General features: G+C 37.9%; 1 protein-coding gene across 1 annotated transcript in view; it reads right to left on the bottom strand.

Annotated features, from left to right (window-relative positions):
- The window catches only part of drosha (drosha ribonuclease III), a 139,709-nt gene that overhangs the window by 91,021 nt on the left and 22,998 nt on the right, over positions 1-25,690 (bottom strand). Inside the window, exons 4-7 of the mRNA XM_028803821.2 lie at positions 18,614-18,842; positions 13,120-13,261; positions 8,861-9,018; positions 2,925-3,005 (exon numbers count right to left, since the gene is read on the bottom strand). Of these exons, the coding sequence (XP_028659654.1) occupies positions 2,925-3,005; positions 8,861-9,018; positions 13,120-13,261; positions 18,614-18,842 (610 nt within the window). The remainder of the gene's footprint in view (positions 1-2,924; positions 3,006-8,860; positions 9,019-13,119; positions 13,262-18,613; positions 18,843-25,690) is intronic.

The raw sequence follows: 25,690 nt of genomic DNA on the forward strand, positions 1-25,690 counted from the left end.
TAATGGTTAACTAAGGTATTTTTATACATATATTTCTTATGTGCAATGTCTTCACATCACAATGATTTAAGTTGTAAGCTTTGCTATGGAAGGACATTTTATAAATACTGCAGGAAGATTTCAAAAGCATGTGCAGCTACATTTTTACAGTTTTGGAAAGTTATGTCAAGATTGGTTTGTGTGTTGTATTGCACATCCCCACACTGCATTTCCATACAAGTACATTACTGCCTTTGCTGGTGGGAAATACTGGCTGTGGATCAAATGCTGTATTTCTTTCTCTAGTTGTAACCATGCTCAGTAGCTTCCGCCTTTGATTTTGAGGTTTTCTTATTTCAGAATCTGTCCAATTTTCAGATACTTTTCTTATAGCTAATGTATAAAGCAGCTAGCTAGTTCAGTGTTGCCTGTGATTGGTCTAGTTCAATTAAACTTCCAAGAAACTATATAAGTAAAGTTCCTTTTTCATAATTTAGAAAACAGTGTTTCTGAAGGTAGATTGTGAAACTGAAGTAGAGATTTAAAATATTTTAACACAAATTGAAATAATTCTGCTAATTTGATTAATATTTTGTTCAATAAATGTACAGCTAACACTTTACAGCTTTTTGGATTCAAAATTAATTTAAAAGTGATTAAAAGGAATATGACAGATCAAAATCTCTACATCTTTCACACATTTACCAGGCTGATATTCAGTTATTGTACATTTCTTGGAGTTTTCATACTGGTGTAGGAATTACTGATTTGTGAGTTGTTGTATATGTTTTATAACTTTTCTAGATGGTGGAAAGGAGGTTTTATCAATGCATCAAGTGCTACTGTATCTTTTACGTAGCAATAAACCATTGGTACCTGAGGAAGAAATAGCCAATATCCTGCAATGGGAGGTGCTGGACTAGCAAAAATATGCCGAAGAATGCAAAGGAATGATTGTTACAAACTCTAGAATGGTACACTCCGTTTTGATCTTATATTCATTATGTGAATATTATCTGTATAAATAAAATGATATTCTCTGTTTATTTGCCGGTTTGTTCCGCTATCACACAAAGATATTGGATCTGATTTTCACAAAATTTTGAATGTGCATTGCCTTTTCTCCAACTTTAAATATAGAGAAGTTGTACTGTGGGGATGGGGTGAGGGTTATGAGGCAATCCAAAAACCAGTACCGACTTGGGGACTAGAGGAGTATGCTATGGCTGACAAACATCTCCAATTTTTGTACCAACCAATTTTGCAGTGTTGCATTTTCAGTTTTCTGAGGTCCTGGTTTTATTTTTGATTTGGACTAATAAATGTAAATTGACTATATAGACAAAGAGAGAAGTATATACAGAACCAGTGTGATGGACTTGGGTTTGATTTCTTTAACTAGCCATCTGAACTAATAGGTTCAGAAACATCTTCATGGCTGGTAGCGTGTTTTCTCATTTCTTTAACCATGATTTTTATTTTTCCACCAAAGTTATTATTCTGACTTTGCTGTCTTTTATTACTGCTGTTTAAGTAATACTTAATACATCTGAATGAATTACAGTAATCCCTCCTCCATCGCAGGGATTGCGTTCCAGAGCCACCCGCAAAATAAGAAAATCCGCGAAGTAGAAACCATATGTTTATATGGTTATTTTTATATTGTCATGCTTGGGTCACAGATTTGCGCAGAAACACAGGAGGTTGTAGAGAGACAGGAACGTTATTCAAACACTGCAAACAAACATTTGTCTCTTTTTCAAAAGTTTAAACTGTGCTCCATGACAAGACAGAGATGACAGTTCTGTCTCACAATTAAAAGAATGCAAACATATCTTCCTCTTCAAAGGAGTGCGCATCAGGAGCAGAGACTGTCATAAAGACAGAGGAAAGCAAACAAATCAATAGGGCTGTTTGGCTTTTAAGTATGCGAAGCACCACGGCACAAAGCTGTTGAAGGCGGCAGCTCACACCCCCTCCGTCAGGAGCAGAGAGAGAGAGAGACAGAGAAAAACAAACATGCAAAAATCAATACGTGCCCTTCGAGCTTTTAAGTATGCGAAGCACCGTGCAGCATGTCGCTTCACTAAGCAGCTGCACAGAAGGTAGCAACGTGAAGATAATCTTTCAGCATTTTTAGACGAGCGTCCGTATCATCTAGGTGTGCGAACAGCCCCCCTGCTCACACCCCCTACGTCAGGATCAGAGAAAGTCAGCACAAGAGAGAGAAAGAGAAAAGTAAGTTGGGTAGCTTCTTAGCCATCTGCCAATAGCGTCCCTTGTATGAAATCAACTGGGCAAACCAACTGAGGAAGCATGTACCAGAAATTAAAAGACCCATTGTCCTCAGAAATCCGCGAACCAGCAAAAAATCCGCGATATATATTTAAATATGCTTACATATAAAATCCGCGATAGAGTGAAGCCGCGAAAGGCGAAGCGCGATATAGCGAGGGATCACTGTAATACATTTTTTATCATAGTGTTGTTGATGGCTTTTTTTAATGAGTTTATAAAAAAGCCAGAAATTAAAGAATAAGAAAATGGCAAAGTTGATAAATTATTGATTGCTTTTAAATGTATTTTAGGATAATTTTGTTGTGATAATCCTAAAGGTTATTGAATATTACAGTTTTTATAATATAATAGTGCCATTTAGTGTCAGTGTTGGTTTACTTTCTGCCACAAAATGAAGTATATTAATTTTTTTTAAACATTATTACTATTTCAAAACAACGCTTTCAATGTTAACTATTTATATTCATACAGTGTACAATTACACATTATAGAATACCACATTTGCTCATCAATAACATATCATATTCTCTATGCAACTTTGATAAACGGTATTAAGAGTCAAAAATGACAACTGTAAGAATTCTGTCAAAATGTCAACTAAAAACAAACAGAAGCTCACACACAGTCAAATACTTAATTTTACTCACCTCTTCACCTGGATAAATACTGTGCCGAATTCCTGTTCGTCTGGCTTTAGCACTACACTTACACAATGGGCCATCATTCATCTGTACCAAATTATCAAAAAATAAATATAAACAAGAAAGTATTAGTCAAGTTCTATGGGTGCCTTGTATCATTTGTCCAAAACTAAACAATTTTGTTTTTTTATAAGAAAAAAAAAATGTTTATGCATTGTCATTATTATATACTATATTGTAGACTTATCTTGGTAATATTTTGCAGCTCATTGTGCTTTAAGAGTAGTATTGTAGGTGGGAGCCAAATTACTTTCATTATTTTTTTTAAAATGCCCAATACTGTACTTTCAGTACTGTAGGGCATGTGGAAGTTCAAATGAAATGTATATGATACACTTACCTTCTGGTGGAAACACCACAAGGCATCAAGAAGTAGCACCATTTATGATACATCTTGACTAGTAAATATACCATACATCACACGTACACGAGACTGCTACTGCTTTAACTTGTCAAATTAATATTAAAGCAATTTAGGCACCAAAATACTGCTACTTCTTGAGTGGCTCTTCTATTTTCAGTGTTCCTTTACTTCAGTGAAGAATTTGTGCAAACTCCTTACATACCAAAATTTCATATTAAAAACAAAAATAATAACAATTCATATTAATTAAAACCCAACTCTGTAATATTTAAATAATCAAAAGCATTTATTATTTTTTTAAACTGTTGCAAAAATGTGTTTTCCAATACAAGATTGTTTTTTGAAAGTGGATCCCAACTTAAGCTATCACAGCCCATCCAGATTCCTCTTTGGAGACAACCTATAGAAATTATGCAAGAAACAGGTTTTGGCTGGGCAGGGTATAAATCAAATAACCCAGAATACTTTTTTCCTTAAGTAAAATATTTTTAATTTTAAACTTACTTTTATATCGACTTATACATTCCCTGTGAACTGATAACCTAACAAAAACTTTCAACTTCTCTCTTTTTTCAAATGACTGCCCATCATATTCTCAATCTAGTCTTCAATTTATTGATATCCCTTGATTTGTTATTTGTTGCCCTCCCCAACTAATCTTCGCTAACTGCATATTTTCTCATTTTACTGCATGTTAGGCAGACAAAGTATGATAAAGCCACCACTACTAAAATAGTGTGTTTCCAATGCTCTTTTCATTGTTCAACATGCAACGAAGTGTCATCATTTTTTTACCCCAGCAAGAAATACTCCACAGAAGCAAGGAGAGATTTATTTATCAGCTTGCTCTTCTATAGTCATTGTTTAAGGCATTCATGTAATAAAAAGAAAATATCTTGGCATGCAAATGTGATTCATTTTACAATCATTTTAAAGAAGATGTAACTTTTTGAAATAAGTCAATTTTAAAACATTTCAAAAGTCAATATGACATCTGAAATAAGTGAGTAAATGCAAGAATTTTACCAGGATGTTTAACTATGTGATAAATTGTTGCTAAACCCTTATTACATACAGAATTTTAAGAAACTAAGGTACACTGTCCTAAAAGCATTGAATATGTGAAAATAATCCTTTTAGTGATTTCAGATGTATTTAAAAATAGTACTAAATACTACATTTTGTAATTATTAAGTCAACAAAAGTAAAAATGTAATCCACATGAAAGAAAATTTCTTCCCTAGAAACAGTATTTTCTAGGCCTCTCATTTGATCCCAAGATAGTGAATTCTGAATGTATGTTAAATGAAAAAATTGGTGTTTTTTCCAAATACAGGTGGGTCTCGGATTAGAGCAATTTCACAGATATAAACAAGCACAAAACAAATGAATTGGTTATTGAGTTTACCACTTGTGTGTTTACAGGGAACAGGGAAAGGGGAATGCAATGCTATTACTTTTTTTTTTTGTTTTTGAACAAAACATTATTTTTAATTTTATTAATATGGCTATGGGCAATAAAATTAATACTGAATCATGTCTTACTTTATAACAAAGAGAATGATGTTTACACACTGCACATTTACATGTAGCAAGAAGGGTAGTGGTGTTGGTGTGGAAGACAGTGAAACAGAATTCCATATTACAGGACGTCGCCAATAGCAGTATTGGGTAAAGGTAATTTAAAGTTGATTTATTCAAAGGTAAAAAACTGCTAAAAATCTCAACAATGCATTGGCATCAAAGCCTAAAATTAATACTGCCTCATTATATGGTGGGATGGAATAAATGCCTACCAACAATAAAACAAAAACAAAAAAACCTGTTGTTACGGTTCTGTAGCAGTTCTAAAACTTAATTTCTTTGGCTTAAAGTTTTTTAGTTTTACCATTTAATTTAAATCATTTTAATTAAAAAAAAAAAAATTAGGGCAGTTTTAGTAATGCTAAATCAAATTTTAGTAATGAGGCTAGTGCAATGCAAGTCCTTTTGGATGTTGGACTTTTTAGATGACAGCTTGGAGGAGCCAGTCTTCTATGAGGGCTACATTTGCACGAAATTCCAGCTGATCCTGCACCTCGAGCTCAGAGTTGCTGAACTGGAGGAAGAGTTAGCTGGCTGACATTGTAGTAGAGAATTGGTGGACCTGGCCCAGGTGTCCTTCAGAAAGATAGTGTGCACCCCTAAGCTGGCGCAGGAGGAGATTCCAGACCAGACAGGTAGAGATAGGTAGGTCACGGGCACAAGGTAAAGGGTGCACACTGTCCAGGGGCATCAACCCCAGAATTGGAAGTGTCAAACCATTTTCAGGTCCTTGTGGAGCTGGTCGTTGTCTCTGATGATTCTGAGGTGGTAGGCCACCTCAAAACCAGTTCCCAGAAAGAGAGGGGTAGTAATAGTTGGGGACTCCATCATTAGGGAGACTGAAGCAGAGAGTTTTGCACAGTGTGTTGCCTTCCGGGTGGCACAGATAGGAGACCTCCCTTGAAGGTGTGACAGTTGCCTGGACACCACCAGTCTGAGACCACGTCTTTATCCAAAAGACTTCTTTATTTCTCTTCTCCACACAACAACACTATTCAATTCACAGTCCCGCACCACTCACAGTACCTTCAGCCCCAGTCACCTCTCTCCTGGGCTTTCTCTCTCCTCGTCCCTGGGCCACCTGTCCTCTCTCTCCAGGAGCTTCATCCTGCTCCTGCTCCAGATTCCAGCTCAATGACAGGAGGGAGGCGGCCCCATTTATCCTCACCCGGATGAGCTCCAGGTGCTCTACCTGACGTCACATCCTGGTGTGGCGGAAGCATCAGGAGATCACCCGGAAGCCCTCCGGGTGACCCTGGAAGGATCGTCCTCCATCTGTGTGGTGGAAGTACATAAGTCCTGGACTCCATGAGGCTCGGGGCGCCCCCTAGCGGTGGACAGAGGCCCCAATGGTCCTGAGCCTTCCTGCTCCCCTTCCGTGGGCCTCTTCTACTCCAGGGCGGTTGCCCCCTCGTGGCTCAGAGGACAAATGTGCCCCGTCTTGGTCCTTCCAGGCGTCCCAGCCGGGTCTGACCCCCAGCCATGTACGACAAAGTGTGGATAGGCTTTTGACCAGAGCAGAGATGGATCCAGTTGCCAATGTTCATGTTGAAACAAATTACATAAATAAAGGTAGTCTGTCAGTTCTACGATCCAAATTCAGTGTTAGGTGCCAGGCTAAGAAGCATAATTAATAAGGTAGTCTTCTTTGAAGTTCTACCTGTGCCACTCACCAATCCATTTAAAATTGAGGAGATTAGAAGGCTTAACGTGTGGCTCAAATCTTGGTGAAGGGTAGAAGGGTATAGGTTTATGGGGCATTGAGACTCCTAAAGAGATGGGACCTGTTTTGCCACAACAGGTTACATCTGAACTGAAGGGGCACCAATGTATTGGGAAGGCATATGAGTAGGTCAGTTCAGGATTGTTTAAACTATGGAATGGGGGGTGTCGGGGAGTTTAGGACAGGCCAGGTTTAGAACTACACATGAAGGAACAAACAGTGTAAAATTATTAATGCGTAGTAATGTAAATTCTAACCCAACGTTTAAATGTAAAAGGAATAACACATTAAAAACAGCTTGCCTTAATGCTGAAGTACCAAAAATAAGGCAAGTGAGTTGGAGGTGTATGTAGCACAGCATAATTATGATATAGCAATAACGGAAACTTGGCTAAATAACAAAGATGGGGAGAAGTATAACACAGAGGGATGCAAATTTTGTATGAAGAATAAAAAAAAAAAAAACAAAAGAAGGTGGGGTTGCTGTTTATGTCAAACAGAATTTTAATGCAAGTCCTATTCAGTTGGACAATGACCTCCATCATATAAGGAAATATGGCTTCACCAGGAAAGCATTAGTGGAAGAGGGCTTATTTTAGGAGTGTGTTATAGACCGCCCAATGCAGACAGTAAATTGCAACACACATCTTTTTAGTAATATTCAAAAGGCAAGTTTACACGGAGATATACTGGGAGGGAATTTCAAAACACTTGATTTTTTTTACAAGAATTAAGTAGATAGGTCTGGCGAGCTTTGTTGGGCTGAATGGGTTGTCCTTGCCTAGATTGTTCCAATGTTCTAAAAATGACATCCTCTTCTCTTTTGTATCACATTCTAAAAAACACAATCTCCATCAGCTATAGAAAAAAAATGTACTTCATTCTGTTGCATTGTGGCTTAACTCCATCGGTTATTATGCATTTGTTTTTTTTTCTTTTTCCTATTTCCATTGTGTTTTTTATTGTTGATTAGTATAGTGAACTTAATGAAAATATGTACTAGAGTTGGAAAACAGTGTTGATTTTTTCCCCAAAAACCATCACTGACAAAAAAAAAGTTTTTTTTTTTTTGGTTAGTGGGTGAGGGAGTGATTTACTAACTCAGTCCATGTTATATTTTACATAACTGGGAATCCACAAAGGGAGAAAATGAATCATGTGTTTTAAATAGACATTTGGACATGAACCCAGCATATGCAGGATTGAAAAGAAGAGCCCCATCCCATCAATCCCCCACCTCCATCCACACACCCTCACCTCCCTATTTGCCATAGATTGTCTTGTATTCCTGTTAGTCTAATCATTTTCCTCCGATGAGGATTCCCAAGAGGAGTTGAAAGCTTCGGAATAAAACGCTATTTTTAAGATACGAGATTAATTTTTTCCATTTGCAGATTTCCAGTTACAAATGTGTAAACAGTATCACAAAAATGTTGCTTCTTTGCTTCAGAAAGTTTACTTTTTTTTTTGGTTTAAATTTCAACAGTTGCATCATCATTTTGAAAACTGCTGCCTACAGACAATGAGATGCAAGGAGATCTTGCTTAGTTGCCAGGGACTACCTTCCTCATATAAGCGGATATAGTGCAACAGCAGAAGCTCTTGCTTTTTGTCTCAACTCAGATTTTGTCTTAGGTTTTTGACTGGTTATTTAATTGGACTTTGGTTTAAAATTCATTCCTGATTATAGTTAAGTCATTTGGTTTAGAAAAACAATTTGATATTCCGATCTGTTTACACTTTGTTTTTAATTCTTAAGAAAGGATCCTTTTGTTTTATTGCTGAAAGAAACAGATATGCACTGGTTTGCTGCTTTTAATATCAGAGCAGTAGCTCTCTAAAACACAATGCCAGCAGTCAAACTCCTTCAGTCCATTTTGCATTCTGGCACAAGAAGAATACAGCAGATGACACTTTTAGCAATCCCAAAGCACACACAGAACATCTATGAACGGTGTGTGATTTTCCTAATAATGTTAAATCAAATGAATTGACCGCTGGTGTACTCCATAAAAGTATAAAAGCATCTCAATGATGATTAATAAAATGAGATTGCATCCAAGCCAAATTTCAATGTGATATTTCAGATTTTTTTTTTTTTTTTTTTTTTTAATAAATTTGCAAAAATTTCTAAAATTCATTGAAAAATGCCAATGGTTGCTTGATTAGATTTCAAGCATAATGCAGCACACTAAAACAAATTTTTCTTACCTGGCCTGGGTCATTGTACCACAGTTCGTCATGCAAGCGGTCAGGATGCGCTTTTTTTCGTTTGATTTCTGCGATGACATCAAATACTTCTGAATCTGAGCTACTAGTACAACTGCTTCCTCCATCTGAATCACAGTCCGAATCACTTGAGCTTTCATCTTTATAATAAAAAAAAAATATATATGTATATATGTTTTTTTGCACTATTATTTATAGCTTATCTATATTAAAATTTGTTGGAATCTCTCCACAAAAAAGAAGAACCCACAATTGTGTCTGAAATAACCTGAAACTGACAAAAGTAATTGGTGCCCATCATTGTTTATTCCATATTTAACAAACATCAGACTTTGCTTTAGAATTTTGATTCAACATAATATTTCAAATAGTAACACAAATGAAAATGGCATGGACAAAAGTGATGGGACACTTAACCTACTATTCTGTTGCACAACCTTTAGAGGCAATCACTGCAAATTAAGTAATTCCTGTAGCTTCCGATGAGACTTCTGCAACTGTCAACAAGTAGTCTGGCACACTCTTCCTGAGCAAACTACTCCAGCGGTGACAGGTTTGAATGGCACCCTCAACAGAATGCATGTTTCAGTTCTTTCCATAAATGTTTGATAGGATTTAAATGAGGGCTCAGAGAAGGCCATTTCAGAATAGAACAATGTTTTGTTCTTACACATTCTTTTGTGCTTTTAGCTGTATGTTTTGGGTCAATATCTTGTTGCAGGATCCATGAACTTTGACTGAGACAGAACAGACACTGAGACACTGGGTAGTATGTTTGGCTCATGGATGTCTTGATAATCTTGAGATTTCGTTGTTCCCTGCAGAGACTCAAGACACCTCATGTTACACACAGCAAAGCAGTGCCAAAATGTAACCAAGCCTTCTCCGTGTTCTACAGTAAGGATGGTGCCCTTTTCTTTGAAATCTTTATTTTTCGTCTGTGGACACAGAGCTGATGTCGCTTGCCAAATAGCTCCAGTTTTGTCTCTTATGTCCAAAGGACATTCCTCCAAAAAGCAGTGTAGTTTGTCAATGTGCATTTTAGTTAATTCAAGTCTGGCTTTTGTAGGTTTTTTTTTCCAGCAGCAGAGTTGTTGTGGACCTTCCTCCACTGAGCCCACTGTCACTCACAAAATGACAGATGATGCAATCAGACATTGACCTTGAAGCTAAGTTTATATGGTCTACCATTCTCACTATTATTCTGTCCATCCTGGGGATAATTTTCCTGTAACTGCCGTGTCCAGGGAGGTTGGTTACAGTCCCAAGGACCTAAAACTTCAGAATAATATTTGTAACTGTTGTCACAGGAACATCAATCTGCTTGGAGGTGGTTTTATAGCCTTTGCCTTTAATATGCAAGTCTGTAATACTTTCTGATCTCCTCAGATGACTCTCTCCTTTGCTTACTCTGTTCCATGTTCAGTGTAGGACACGCAATGCTATTAAACAGCAGAGTAACTACTTTTATCCGTTTAAATAGGTTGAATGTCTGTTTGCATAATTGGAGACAAATACTAAACAAAGAAAACAGCGAATTTGAAAGATCACTCAATTCCAATTGTTTGTGAATCAGGCCATTTTAGAAAATCTTTGTGTAAAAAAAAAAAAAAAAAAAAAAAAAAAAAATCTCTTTTCACACAAGCTTTGCTTTACTCAAAGACATATCAAATGCATGCAGGAATACATGGACCAATCACTTATTTTATCATGTTTCTATAAGGCATACAGCACTTTTTCAATGTGCTATAAGAGTATCAACATTTATCCATGCCCATGGGTGTGTGTATACATGCAGTATACACCTGTCTCTCTCAAACACACACACACACTCACAAGCCACAGTGATAGATTAATTTAAAATTATTTGCTATGTTTTGCCCTACGTGTACTTTCTGCGCCTTTCCTCTGCATTCGCAGTTGTCTAAATCTCTATCAACACTCCCTCTGACAAGTGTGTTCCCATAAAGTTTGTTTCTCAGACTGTCATTTTCAAGGTATCTTTCTTGAATATGGTCTGGTTTTATACTTTCTGTCTTTGATGATGACTCATTCAATATGTTCCTTTACTCTTCCACATGCGTCTCACACTTGCACTTCCTCTTTCGTTGTGTCACCAAAACCAAAGTAACCACTCCGAGCAGCTGGACACACAAACCATAGAGTTTTATTTTATATATTATATGCAACAGTCTAAACATATTTTGTCAGACATTGACACTAATCAATGAATATACAACAAGCCTGGTCTGCAATACAAATAAAATTTTGCAGTACTTCTTTATATTCACAGCTTTGTGCCTCAGTAAATACAAATTATCATCAATATACTAATAATCCAATTGTCCTTCAATCACTCAAAATATGGAACCTATGTAGGAAGTATTTTAAGACAGAAGGTTTAATCTGTTGCACTTCTACTTGATAAATCACCTTTTTCTACCCTCTCACACCTACACAGTATTTGATGTTTGGAAAATGTCCGGTATTAAAATACTTAGAGAATTTTATATAGACAATGTCTTTGCATCCTATGAACAATTATGCTTCAAATTTAACTTCTAAATCAACACAATTTTTCCACTACTTTCAAGCTAGAAAGTTTGCTAAAAGGAACCAGCCCGATTTTCCTCACCTCCAACTCATTTCTATTCAAGAAGAAATATTGGTCAGTCCTGAAAACATCACCTCTATATTATATAAAAACAGTTTAAAATCCCTTATTTTCAAAGATCCCAGGGTACTGTGGGGAAAATACCTTTCACTTAATATTTCAAAAAAAGGAGTGGAAGGCAGCCATGCATAGAATACTAGCTCCATATGCTCAAAGCATTCAATCATTCAATTTAAAATCTTTTATCGATCATATTTATCTCATTGAAAATTATCAAAAAAATGTATCCAGGGCAATATTCAACCCATGAACGTCGCAGTCTAGCTCCTGCCTCAGTGAGCCACATGTTTTGGGAGTACACCAAATTAACATCATTATAGACAAAACCCTTTGAATGCCTATCATACAGCCTTGGTGTCACAATCATTCCTAAACCATTAATAGCTGTATTTTGCGTACTCCCAGGTGGGAGAAGAAGGAGAAGGACAAACAAATTGCATGCAAACTTTCCCTGCTCAACTGGAAGAATACCACCATACCTCTTTTAAGTCAGTGGGTAACTGATTTTCTCTATTTGAAATTGAAAAAAATCAAATTCTCACTTAGAGGATCTTTTAAGAGCTTTTTCAAAATATGGCAGGATCTAATCAATAACATTTTAGAATAAGCATCTATAATCGGGAAAACAATACTTTTCCTTCTCTGCTGCTTTTAAAGAGTTGATCTGGTTGTTGGCTTTCCTCACTTTATCTTGGGTGTGGGATGATTTTTGGTTTGTTAACTTTAACTTGACTGTATGGAATGTTATTTGCTTCAAATAAAATCAATAAAAAAAATCTAATTTAATAAATAAAAATAAGTTCTAATGGTTTATAAAACTAAAAAGCAAACTACACATTAAGTATAATGTGTATAACGTGATTTTTTAGTTGACCTGGTTATTATTTTTCTGTTTAAGTCGAAAGGTCATATTAGATTTCAGTTTGGTAAAATCTGATAGCAATGAAATAGCACAAATTGTACCACTAGAAGTTATCACTACAAAGGGAGTTCACATGAATTTTCTCATTGGAATACTCACATTTCACATCTTGTGTGATGCAACATCAGTATGAAGCAAAACACATGTTGTTGTTTTCAAAACCTTTCAATAACACAATTTTTAAAATACTACTGTGACACAAGGAAAAATTAGTACATGTATTTTATCATGAACATTTGTTTCCAATATCATCAATATAGGCAGTACAGCAACTAACACACTGTGATTTTCTGAGCTTAAACAATTAATTTCAGGATTGGGTGGCTTCTAAGAGGAGTTTTATTGTGCTGTCCAATTTACGTGAATTTCCTATTTGGGTGTCAATTTCTTGTCACTAACCTGAACCTGTGTGAGGTGCCTTTAATGTACTGCTTTCTGGAGTGGTTTCTGCTTTGTGCCTGCTTCTGGAATAAGTTATAACTCCCAACTTTCCATAATGGGCATAGCAGATTATTAAATAGAAACTATATATTATATGTCTTATGTGTCATAGATTCCGTACCAAAAAATGAATAATATAATATAGGTATGTCACAACTACATTTAATGTTCATGCACCACAAAAAAAAAAAAAATACACTTCACCTATGTCTTCGTCAAGTTTGGTCTTTGGTGGTTCCCATTCAGGTCTTGCTGCTTTAGCTCTTGATTGTCTCTTTCCTAATTCTTCTTCAAACCTATCATAGAGATCTCTTAGCTTACTTGTGCCAACAACAGTAGAGTCTCCCTAAAATGGCAAGAGACACAAAATTAACAAATCAATAGAAAATATAATATGGAAAAAGTGAGGAAAGCAAGCCTTTACTTAGCCACTCCAAATGTAGACACAAATCCATTTAAAAATATTTTGCCAGGAAAATGCATGTATGAGAGGAACTTTTTTGTGCAGTGAATGACCATGATAATTGAAATAAACAGTGATGCTACTAAACGTAATGGGCATCTACTTTAGACAGAAACCACTACTGCCTCTGAAATATTCCAAATTCATTCACAATACTAGTCAAAAGCAGAAAAGACCATGGTGATGAATTACAGAGATAAAGTCCCAATAGTTACTGTTTGGCTTAACAGTTTGATGTTCTAAGGGACAAACCCCACGTGCAGAATGCACTTGAATGTACTATTGTCTTGTGCACTATGAATGTTCAGTGTCATTCAAAAGTTTGGGCACCCTTGTTTAAAATGTGTTACTTTGAATAGTTAAGTGAGCAGAGGATGAACGGATTACGAAAAGGCATTAATTTAATGATGACATTTCTTTTTAGCATTTTATGAAAGATTAGTGCATTGTTTTTGTTTTGTACAATTGTACACTGAAAAAGGAAAGGAACACCATGCAAAAGTTTGGGCACTGCAAGATATCTAAGGTCTCAGACCTTAATTAGTTTATTAGAGTTATGGCTTTTTCCACAGTCATTGTTAGGAACCCCCAGGTGATGTATGTAAATAGAAAGCATTTTCAGGTATACATTTTCTCAGTTCATATTATTTTTAAGAAACAGCAATTAACAGGAACAATGGAGGTCAAGTTAGGTCTGGAAGACCAAGGAACCTTTCTTAAAGAACTGCTTGTTGGATAGCTAGAAACCACCTGTTTGACTGCAAAAGACCTACTTTAACATGGCTTTCTCATAACTTCATTTTAGTTTAATCCTGATGCTCTGTATATTCAATTAATTATCATAACTATTCACGGTGACTCTAAAGTCCGTACTAACCCCGACCTGCGCCACCATCACCTGATCAAAGCACCATGATGTTCTTACATTAATGGATTAAAGGCCAGAAGTCTATATGACCATCATCATCAAGCCCTTCTATGAGAACCCTAAATACAAAGAGGACTGTTCATTTATGTTAGGTAGAATGCCCAGAGGGGGCTGGGCGGTCTCATGGTCTGGAACCCCTGCAGCTTTTATTTTTTCTCTCCAGCCGTCTGGAGTTTTTTTTGTTTTTTCTGTCCTCCCTAGCCATTGGACCGTACTCTTATTCTATGTTAATTAGTGTGGTCTTATTTTAATTCTTACTTTGTCTTTTTTTTCCTCTTTTCTTCATCATGTAAAGCACTTTGAGCTACATTATTTGTATGAAAATGTGCTATATAAATAAATGTTGCTGTCATTGTTCAGGAAAATTTAGCAGACTCTGGAGTGACGGTACTCTGTTCTACTGTGCAGTAACACCTGAACAAATATGACCTTCATAGTAGAATTAAAAGAAGAAAATCTTTCCTATATCTTACACACAAAATTCTGCAATGGAACATCTCAAGAGGTGCAAGTTGACTGTTTTGCCATGGCCCTCACAGTCCTCAGACCTAAACATCATTGAAAATCTGTGGCTAGCAGTGCATGCAAGACAGCCCAAGAATATTGCAGAATTAGAAGCCTTCTGCAAGGATGACTGGGCGAAAATACCCCGAGTAAGAATTGAAAGACTTCTAAATGGCTGCAAAAAGTTTTTCAAGCTGCGTGATTCTTGCCAATGGGGGTTTTACCAAGTACTGACCATGTTGGGTGCCCAAAACTTTTGTTTCAGGCAAAGTAAATTATTTTGGTATTTTGTACCTGTGAATAATGGAACTAAAAATGTAATCTTGCTTAAAATATTAAAGGAATGTGTCATCTTTAACTTTATGTCTTTTGGTGATCAGGTCATTTTCTGCTCACTTAACTATTCACAGTAAAACATTAGAAGCAAGAGTGACCAAACTTTTGCATGCCACTGTATACAGAAAAAGTTATTGTTACCAAAAGACATGGCATTGGAGTGAGCAATGGATATTTCAGTAACAACAGAGTCTATTGAAAAAGCTGCATCTGAATTGCAACAAAAAGGCACTGAATGTGCAACACAAGGAATTTACATAACTCACACTAAATGTTAAGCATACCAGGGCTTAAAGCAAGAAAAATTCCGGAGTATAAAAAGTTTACTGAGGGCTATTACAAAATATGCAACGATCTAAACATAAAAATGAATTTATTAATAATTTCCACATTACATAAATAAGTATACAATGAATAAAAATAGTTTAGATTGTTTAATGTGATATTTATATACATTTATTAGGGCTAGGAATGGATTAAAAGAAATTGACTAATTGTATTTAATTAATTGTGATTAGTCACATCTAACAAACCATTTAATTATAAAATGAATACATAAATCATTAATACATACTGAATTACAAAATTAATGTAGAATCAATACAAAGGTTTAACTTAATGACCTTTAACCTGAACTTTTAACAAAATAATATCTGAGCATGCACAACTTGAATTTGAATACCTACCTTGAAAAGAAGGCAATAAGAAAACAAGACCAGTGTATTAATTACCAAATTGGCATAGCATATGAGACACAGATTTGCCAAGTAAAAAAACAAATCAAAATGGCTGTTGATTTTGAATGCACGGCTAAAGACTGGTTTAACTAAAAGAATTTGCATCTTTTAAATGGGCATACATTAAAACTTGTTTTAAAACTCAACAAATACTATCCTCAATTGTTCATCACCATCAACGACTTGATAATTATACTGGTGTGGTGTGAAAACAACAGTAAAGTGCCCCTGGGTCCAGACCAGAGAGAGACATGATCCTCTGGTGGTCGAGACCTATCTGAGGAGGTCAGTACTACCTGGAGAAGCCAACATAAAAGCAGCTTGGGTACTATAAAGACTCGCCCAAATGTCCTGCTACTCAATTGTATGAAATTGTTCCACAGGCTTCCAACAATTTGCTAGCTGTAACCTTGCATAGTATATACCTCCTTCTGATTAGCTATTAATATAAATTCATTGTTAAGTATCACAGAGAACTAAATCTTCCCATGTTGTTATATATGACAAAAATCACAAATTTCATACCCTTCACCGAATGGGTAAGAATAACAAAGATAGTGTTTGTAAAGCAGATGCAGAAACAGTGATAAAACACAATTATAGGCTAATTAACTGAGAAGACCTTAGTTTTCTATCGGATGTAAAGAATTTTCACCAATACCTTTACAGCCAAAGGTTCATGCTGGTTAAATGATCACCAATGTTTAATTTCAATGTTTTATAGCAGACAAGAAATTTACTCAGTAACTGGTAGCATTCCTGCAAAAACAATTTCTCTAGAATCACATTTCTACTACAGCAAATAAATATCGACAAATTGGCAGTGATGCCAAGTTATTACCATTACATAAAAGATGGATCAAATATCAACTTACCCACTTAATGGATATCATAATAGTTGATCATTTACATTTTATAACTGGTTTTACATAAAGAGAAATGTGGAATAACTCAAGGATACCAAAAAGTTAAAAACACCAACATGGAGGGCTGACTAATTATGAAAAGCATCTTTACCCAAATAATCTGCTATCTGTATATAAATCAATCTTAATGGTTGGAACTCATGGAACATTCCTTCAACTGGTGAAAAGAGTACTTTGCAATATTCTTAATAATGCACTTGTTTAAACAAGGTGGCATTAATATACAGCAATTTACCATATTTCATTTAAGAGGGATTCCAAATCTTCACAAAGAAGAATTGCATTAAACATGTTAGATTGGTTTCTCGTTATCCAACTATAAATGGTTTAGCTAGGAAATTTGTCCAAAACTTCAAAAAGGCTCTTGAGGCCGTGGATAAAAAACATACTATTGCAACACAAACTTGATCACTATCGTTTTGCATTTTTTGCAAAACACACAACTAACCCTACACCAGTAATGATTCAGTTTAACACACTTTAAAATTCCATTTACAACTCATGAAACCAGATATATGGCACACAATGAAGATCACAACTAGAACAACTTGATCTTTGTTCAAATTAGAGGCAATACCTCCCAAGTGGTTTTTCAAATTCAATGAAAGCTGTTGAGTCACTACTTAAAAGTTAAGAGCGCAACTCAAAAGTCTTCAAACACATGAAGACATATCACCCATCTCTAGTTACTGTATATACTTTACTTCATTTGTCCCCAAGGGAAAATTAAAATTTTACAGAAGCTCCAATAAATAAATAATTAAATAGATAAGATAAGAACAACCGACCTCCCAAAACACACACAAAAACTTCTGGCTTGGATGACAAAGAGCTGCTACTGTCAATACAGGCTGGTAGGTGGCAGTAAGATTAGAATTGGATTATGCCACAGGTTAATATTTAAAGGCACTAATATTTAGAGAAAGCATGTGTCCAGAAAAGAAACAGGTCTTATAGGCCTTTACTCATTCTTTAATATCACCAGCATTAAGAATAATTAATCAAAAAAGATACTGGCACAGAGTGAATCATTTCTGATGCTGAGTCAGCCAAGATGTAATACAGTAATTCAGTTCATTAGTTCAGCACAAAGGGAAAATGCAAAAGAAAAATCGAGACTAGAAAAACAACCACAAAGAATGAATCTTGAATTTGTTGAATGTTGAAAACAGACTCAACAACAACTTAGCAACTTCAAACAGGACAATCTCTGTAGTCTCCCAATATTGACCAAGCATTTAACCAATGTTTCATAAAAGCTTTAAAAATGATCTAAATAGCAGCAATATATTTCAAAATACAAGTGCAATCCTAATTGTATATGAAAACAAGCATGGGTGTAAGCTACAGTATATAATTGTTCTGACTAAAATCAACCTTAAAGTTTAAGTAATGACCAACAGCTGAGGAAGATTAGTTTAGCATCACACCAAGCAATAGAGAAACTGCTCAAAAACATTTGGAAACTTCTCTCAAACCCTAACTAAAAAAAGCTACGATTTTGAAAGTCTTTTAAATAGTACATAATTATCGATAAAATATTTACACCATTGATAACTTAAAAGTTTTAATAATCTCTAAATAAGACTGGAATAAGCATGTACTATTATAAAGAAAATTATATTTTCAGTAATAAATTTTCAGGCTCACAATGCAAAGTAACAATAAAAATTTATCACAGAGAACAACAAATGCCAGAATACATTTCATACCAAAAGGAAATTTAGTAAATAACCAATGAAAGTTTAAATTAAAAATATACGAACTTCTTAAAATGAATTATGTTAAAAAAAGTCATACATACCACTTGATCCATAGGATCATTTGAGTAGTAATTCTCAGCATGAGTGCACCGAATCCACACAGGCTTTAATAGTTCTTCTTCTTCATCTTCTTTCTCAGTATGACTATCCTCTGCCTCCTTGGTTTTCAGTGAAGCCAAGTTTCTGTCTCTTGTGGAACTACGGCTCTCAGGCCTTCTTTCACGTTCTTCTTCCCAGCGAAGCCGTTTTCTTTCACGACTGGCAGAACGACTGAAATTTAAAATGTATTGTAAGGTTTCTAAACTCTTTTGGGACTCCCCCCAATGGGATGACAAGATGAAGAACGTCCCGAAGTGCGATCGCTGCTTCTGTGGAAGACAGCCTATCAGTTGCCGCGGCAACCACAGGCTCCCACATTGTAGTGGCTTGCAGCAAAAGCAAATCTGAGTCAATGGTGTTCGCGCTATAACTGCCTGTCATCAATGGGTGATGCAAGGAACATTATAAATGCAGTGAACAGTATTATTTGGCCACAACCCTGCCAGATAGGGACTCATAGGTCACATGGTACCAGGAGTGGGATCCTTGCACCAATGGATCTCCAAGAAGTATGGCAAAACCCAGAGGAAGAGGTGGTATTCGGTGGCTGCCCCTGCTTTGGCGTGGCCAAGAGATGTACAGCTGAAGATGGCTCCCTCAGACAACCCCAAGTGTTTCCTATTCTGCTTTGAACGTATGCCAACATTGATGTACTGGGACAGGGGAGCCTGAGTATCTATTTTGGCCGCGTTCTTAACCGGAGAAGCCCTCCAAGCCGTATGGAATCTCCCTCCCAAAAGGCTCAATGATTATGACTATCTGAAGCAACAGATCCTTCTCCGCATGGCTGCGAGTCCAGTGGTCAAGGGCCACCAGTTCAGCTGTGGCATATTTATCTGGATCACCCTGTATGAGGACAGATCCAGGGCTTAGTGGACTCGATTCAAAGTTGGATCTGCGGAGACCCTTTCGAGCGTATTGTGGAGAAGCTCACTATTGATGCAGTCCTGTCAAAGATAGACGAGAGCCTTTGTGATTAAATGCTACAGAACAACGTCCACTCGCTGCTGGATCTGACCCACAGACTAGAGGGTACACAAGCCACCTGGAAATAATGGGGCTACCCAGACAGCCTTGACCCCAATTTCGATCCAGCCATCACAAACCTTCAGGGTCGCCAGCACCACTGGTAATAGACACAAGAGTGTGAACACCATAGTGTGGACTAAACGCAGCTGCTTTCGCTGTGATCGACTGGTACATCTGGATCAGGAGTGTCACCTCCCACCTGCGCAAACAATGGCTATCGGTCTGGCCCAGGCATGTGGCTTGCAAGTTTCCCCCAAGGTGTTAAAGGAGGACAATTTTAAGGTCTCTATTACATTGGCCAGATGGGAACTATCGGCACTGCTGGACTCTGGTAATGACCTCCGTTTAGCCTGCTGTTACTTGCTCTGGCGGACTTCTTATAAGACCACAGACAAAGTGAACATCCACTGCGTCCATGGTGACATTAAAACATACAAAACTATATTACTCCCTCTGAAATTTAAAGGGAAGAACTTTAAGGCTTGGACTGCCATATCAGACACCTCACCCTGGCCACTCCTAATAGGAAAAAGGAATGTCCTCTTTCTACAGGTCTTTGCCACCTGCAGAGCGCCTACCCCCGTAGTGGATAGAGAGGGGCTCGCCACAGACAATGTCAGTCAAGGAAACAGGTTTGAAACTGAACCAGAGTTGTTCAGCGAGCTGGGGGACAGATCCTCAGGTTAAGACCCACGACAGCTTGGAAACTTTTCCATGCCGTTGCACACACCAACAGCCTCCCCAGACTGGACACTCAATATGGACTCAGACGATAACAAAATAGCAGTGGGAGGTGAGTGTGATGCTGCATCGGACACAGAGGAGGCAGAGACTGTTATCTAGGTAGAGTTTGCTCGCCAAAAACGAGCTGACAACTTGGATTTTGCATTCAGACAAGCCCATGCTGCAAATGACTCATTATCTGGAGTGAGAAGACTCGAATTTTACAACACTACATTTATTACTGAAGGATGGTTTTTTATATCAGGTAATTTCTAATTGTATGGGTGATGGATGTATCAAGCAGTTGGTAGTACCAAGTGAACATAGGAAGAAGGTTTTAAAAATTGGTCACAGTAACGTTTTGGGGGGCCACCTCGGCGCGGAAAAGATGAGGGAACATATTTCAAAATGCTTTCATTGGGTAAATATGGGATGTGGAGCAATTTTGTAAGGCCTGTCCCGACTGTCAAATAGTTTCCGCTCACAGACCCGCCAGGCCACCCCTTGTACCGATGCCTATTTTAGACGTCCCCTTTGACAGAGTGGGATTAGATATTGTTGGCCCACTTCCCAGAAGTAAAAGTGGCTTTCAGTATATGCTCATGTTAATCGATTATGCCACAAGATACCCAGAAGTAGCAGTGTTGCAATGGGCAGATGCCCGAATTATTGCAAAAGCACTCCTGGATATGTTCACACATATTGGTATCCCTCGCGAGATTCTCACTGATCAAGGCACACCCTTTATGTCTCGCATCATGAAGCAGCCATGCGAAAGTTTCAGAATTAAGCAGTTACGCTCCATGGTTGATCATTCACAGACAAATGGCCTGGAGGAACGATTTAATAAAACCACAAAACAGATGGTTTGAATAGTAGCCCATGACGATCCAACTTCCCGGGACACTGTAGTAACTTTCCTCCTCTTTGCTGTCCAGGAAGACCTTCAAAGGACAATTGGGATGAGCCATTCCAAACTATTATTTGGACAGAGACGGGAAGAATGGACAGGAACTCACAAAACCACCCCTGGGGGGAGGTTTGTCAACAGAGTCATTTTGCTACAAGAGCAGATTGCCAGATTGTCCTCTTGCGGTGGAACATCAGCAGCATGAGCAGGAGGCACAGAAATGTAATTATGACAGGATAAGTAATCTCGGCGAGTTTAAGAAGGGGGAACTTTTGCTGGTGTTGATCCTGTCCGATCCACTTAAATTTCGGACCGAATGACAAGGGCCAACAGTGATAAAAGAGCGTATGTCCACAGTGATTTATAAAGTCAGAATTCCCGGGTGGTGGAAACCTGTACAAATTTTACATATTAAACTTTTAAAAGAGTGGCATGACTGTATAAAGTCCTGGGGCCTCATGTATAAAACGGTGTGTACGCACAGAAATGTTGCGTACGAACGTTTCCACGCTCAAATCGTGATGTATAAAACCTAAAACTTGGCGTAAAGCCACGCACATTTCCACGGTACCTCATACCGTGGCGTACGCAATTTCTCCGCTCGGTTTTGCAGACTGGCGGCACCCAGCGTCAAAGCAGTGCTACTGTTCCTGTGTTGTTACCCTTTCTTTCTTAGACCCACATTCCTGATGCGGCTTTATAAATACACTGAAATTAACTGCATATTGTTTATTAGTGTGATGCATCCGATTGTAATTAACCTGTAGCAATATAATGGTCGAGGGAATAGCCATAGTATTCCAAATGCCATAACTGCTTTAGCGTTGTTACGCTCACTGCATCTTCTTCTTTCAGCTGCTCCCGTTAAGGGTTGCCACAGCGGATCATCTTTTTCCATATTACTCTCACTGCACCACTCGGAGTATTTATATCACTGTATCTGAGTGGGGAATCACAGCAGCAGCTAATCGGAAAGAGAATTATCGGTATACAGTTTCAAGCACACACTACCTCAGCCACAACGTGTCAAAGCCTTTCCTGCACGGACCTCGCGTTTCAGAAACAGTTTCATCCCAAGAACTATAAACGCACTCAATCAGTCCATCAAGTGCTCCTTGTAGAACTGTTTGTACTCAGAAGTACAATTACCCCACTGTAAACTTGCAGTACAGTTTTAATATTGCACAACCTGCACCACTTTATAAAGCGCGTATGATGACGATATCATTTTTAAGATGAAATGCAGCAAAATATGTTGCTTATAGTATACAGATAAAACTAACTTCATTTAAATAATCTGAATTGTTAATAATTAAACATGTGAGGACACGGTGCCGCAGCGCTAGCTAGTTCACGGATAGCTCCTGCCTTGCGCTGTATTATTGCTGGTGCTGACGCAACACTGAAAGGATAGACGGATAGAATAATTAAACATGTACTACGAAGATATTTCAATGTTCCGTAAAAGTTTTGAAGAATTGACATTCTAAGCTGCGCCACCATGTTCCCATGTTTAATAACATGCTTTCATTCCTATCATCATGAAAATAATATCACGTATACATCTCAGTATTTTAATTATTCAGAGAGCTGTAATATCACGAATGTAATGGATTCTGTGTCCTGTCGGAGAAAGAGAAAGAACGGAAGCACGTAGTGATTCACACACAGAGCACATAGAAGATCAAACACAGAACAAAGCATTTAACGTGCTACTTGAGAAACTAGTAAAATAAACGATTTTAAGATGAAGTTTATGATGTTCTACTTTAAGGACAAAATAAACTACGTGATTAAAGTGGAAATTTCTAGATTAAAGTTGACATTTCATGCTTTTTTCCCCACTGTGTGCCTATTTTTTTTCCCTGTACCCTAATAAGCTTTCATATGATACTCAGACAGTCCGCTGCGAGTCGCCTTTTCACGCCGACTTTGATATGTGACTTCTTTTTTATTTCAGGCACTGTGCGACTTTGTGAACTTGAGCTTTCGAGTTTCTCTGACACTATGTCACTCGATCAACTTTGTTTTGTTGATTATACCATTGTTTAAACCAACAAATAGTAAGTTTTTCCTTTGCCTCCACTTGGTATTTGCTGAAATTCTTATATTTTCCCCCGTGCTTTTCCCATTGTCTTTTCACAGAAGGCTATTTATATCGATTTGCATATTCAAAGAGGCGTAATTCTGGAAGGAGTTGGGGCGGGACAGAAGGCGCGTGCACGTGCGTTACTTTTCACGCTGATCGGGATTTATGTAGTGGAAGAACGTGAAAGTTTGCGCACGCACAGATTCCTGCACCTGGATTTTTCTGTGCGTACGCACATTCCTGCTTTTGTGCTTATGCCATGTTATAGTGCGAGTTCTACGCACGGTGCTATAACACGAGGCCCCTGGTCACAGCCGTAGCGGTCCCCAATGGGGATGATTTAACTGACTCTCCGAAAGAGGAATAGCTATCACTGATCAAGGGGAACTTGGACATCTTTTCGGCAACACCTGGCCAGACAACGATTGCAGAACACAAGATTGTCACTCCATCTGGTGTTACTATACAGGTGCCCCAGTATTGCCTACCAGAGGCAACAAGGAAAGTGATACACAAGGAAGTCCAACAGATGCTCCAATTAGGCATTATTCGGCTAAGTAAAAGCGAATGGTGAAGTCCAACTGTACTTGTCTCAGAGTCCGACAGTTCGGTTCAGTACTGTGCGGATTTTAGGTGTTTGAATAAGATTTTCATGTTCAATGCATACCCGATGCCGCATGTTGACGAGCTGTTGGAAAGGCTCTGGCAGGCTTCACATATCTCCACCCTTGACCTCATGAAGGGTTATTGGCAGGTATAGTTGCAAGAAGACCGCGTTCACCACTCTGGAGAGGTTGTTTGAATTTACAGCACTCCCTTTTGGTGCAACGCAGACCTTTCAGCGAATGATGGATCAGATCCTGCATCCCCATTCCACGTACACGGGTGCCTATCTTGACGAAATGGTCATTTTCAGTAATAACTGGGAATCTCATCTTGTCCGCCTTCGGGTGGTGCTTGACAGTTTACGGCTGGCGGGGTTGACGGCCAACCGTAAGAAGCGCAAGCTGGATATGTTGAAAACCAATTATCTGGGATATATCCATGGGGAGGGGTTTGCTCAAGCCTCAAATGGACAAGGTGGAGGAGGTGCTTGCATATCCCCGTCCTGAAACACAGAGATAGGTTCATGCCTTCCTTGGGCTCGATTGGTATTACAGGTGGTTCATTCCCAGTTTTGCACATCAGGCCGCCCCACTCACTGACTCCCTTACTATCTCTGGGGACAACGGCTTACCCTGGTGATTGACATGCCCCGCTGTGGATACAAAGGATATGAACGCCCAGCTCACTCGGTGGTCTATTAGCTTACAAGCTTTTTCTTTTGAGGTTCGCCACCGTCTCAGGGCTGCTCCCACCAATGCTGACTGTCTCTTCCACCTAGCCGAGCCAAACTTGGACGGTCACTTTGCCCACACCAGTGTGGACAAAGCTGATGGGGGAGATGTAAGGTTTCTAAACTCTTTTGGGACTCCCCCCAACGGGACAACATGCCAAAAAGCATCCCGAAGCGTGATCGCCACATCTGTAGAAGACAGCCTATCACCTGCCGGAGCAACCGCAGGCTCCCAGTGCTGTAGCAGCTCACAGCAAAAGCAATTCTGAGTCGATCGCGCTCACGCTATAAGTGCCTGTCGTTGATGGGTGATGCAAGGAACATTATAAATGCAGGGAACAGTATTACTTGGCCACGACCCTACGTGATTGTTGTGTCTGTGTATAGGAGACTGGTAGATCTTGCTACAATTAATAAACATGATATTCCTGTTTTGAACCTGAATAAAGTTGGTTTTGCTAAAGTACTGAGCCTCAGCCTCATGTTTTGGGGTGCAAGACAGGGACTCACAGTCACAGTATGTAAAGTCAAATTCTATTAAGAATATTGGACACTGAAAACTGTATCAATATAAAATATAGACAAAAAAAAGTACTAAGGCAGTGGTTCCTTATTAATTTGAATCATTTTACATTTAAAATAAATCAATAATTGTTTAAAATTTTATCTCTGAATTACATTAATAAAATAAGGATCTTCATTTCTCTCACATAAATATATTAAAGTTAGAGGTGGGCGGTATGACCAAAATTCTGTATCATGGTATTTTTCTAAATTCTGCCGGTTTCACGGTATTAGACGGTATTTTTTTCCCTATGCATGAGTGGATGTTCACCACATTTTCCACTGCAATTACTGCAGTAGACTGGCTAAGAATAACCTATTAGACTGTTATGAGAATTGTACATCGTACAAAAAGACATTTTAATGTG

Source organism: Erpetoichthys calabaricus, chromosome 6 (assembly GCF_900747795.2).
Source record: "Erpetoichthys calabaricus chromosome 6, fErpCal1.3, whole genome shotgun sequence".
NCBI lineage: Eukaryota > Metazoa > Chordata > Cladistia > Polypteriformes > Polypteridae > Erpetoichthys > Erpetoichthys calabaricus.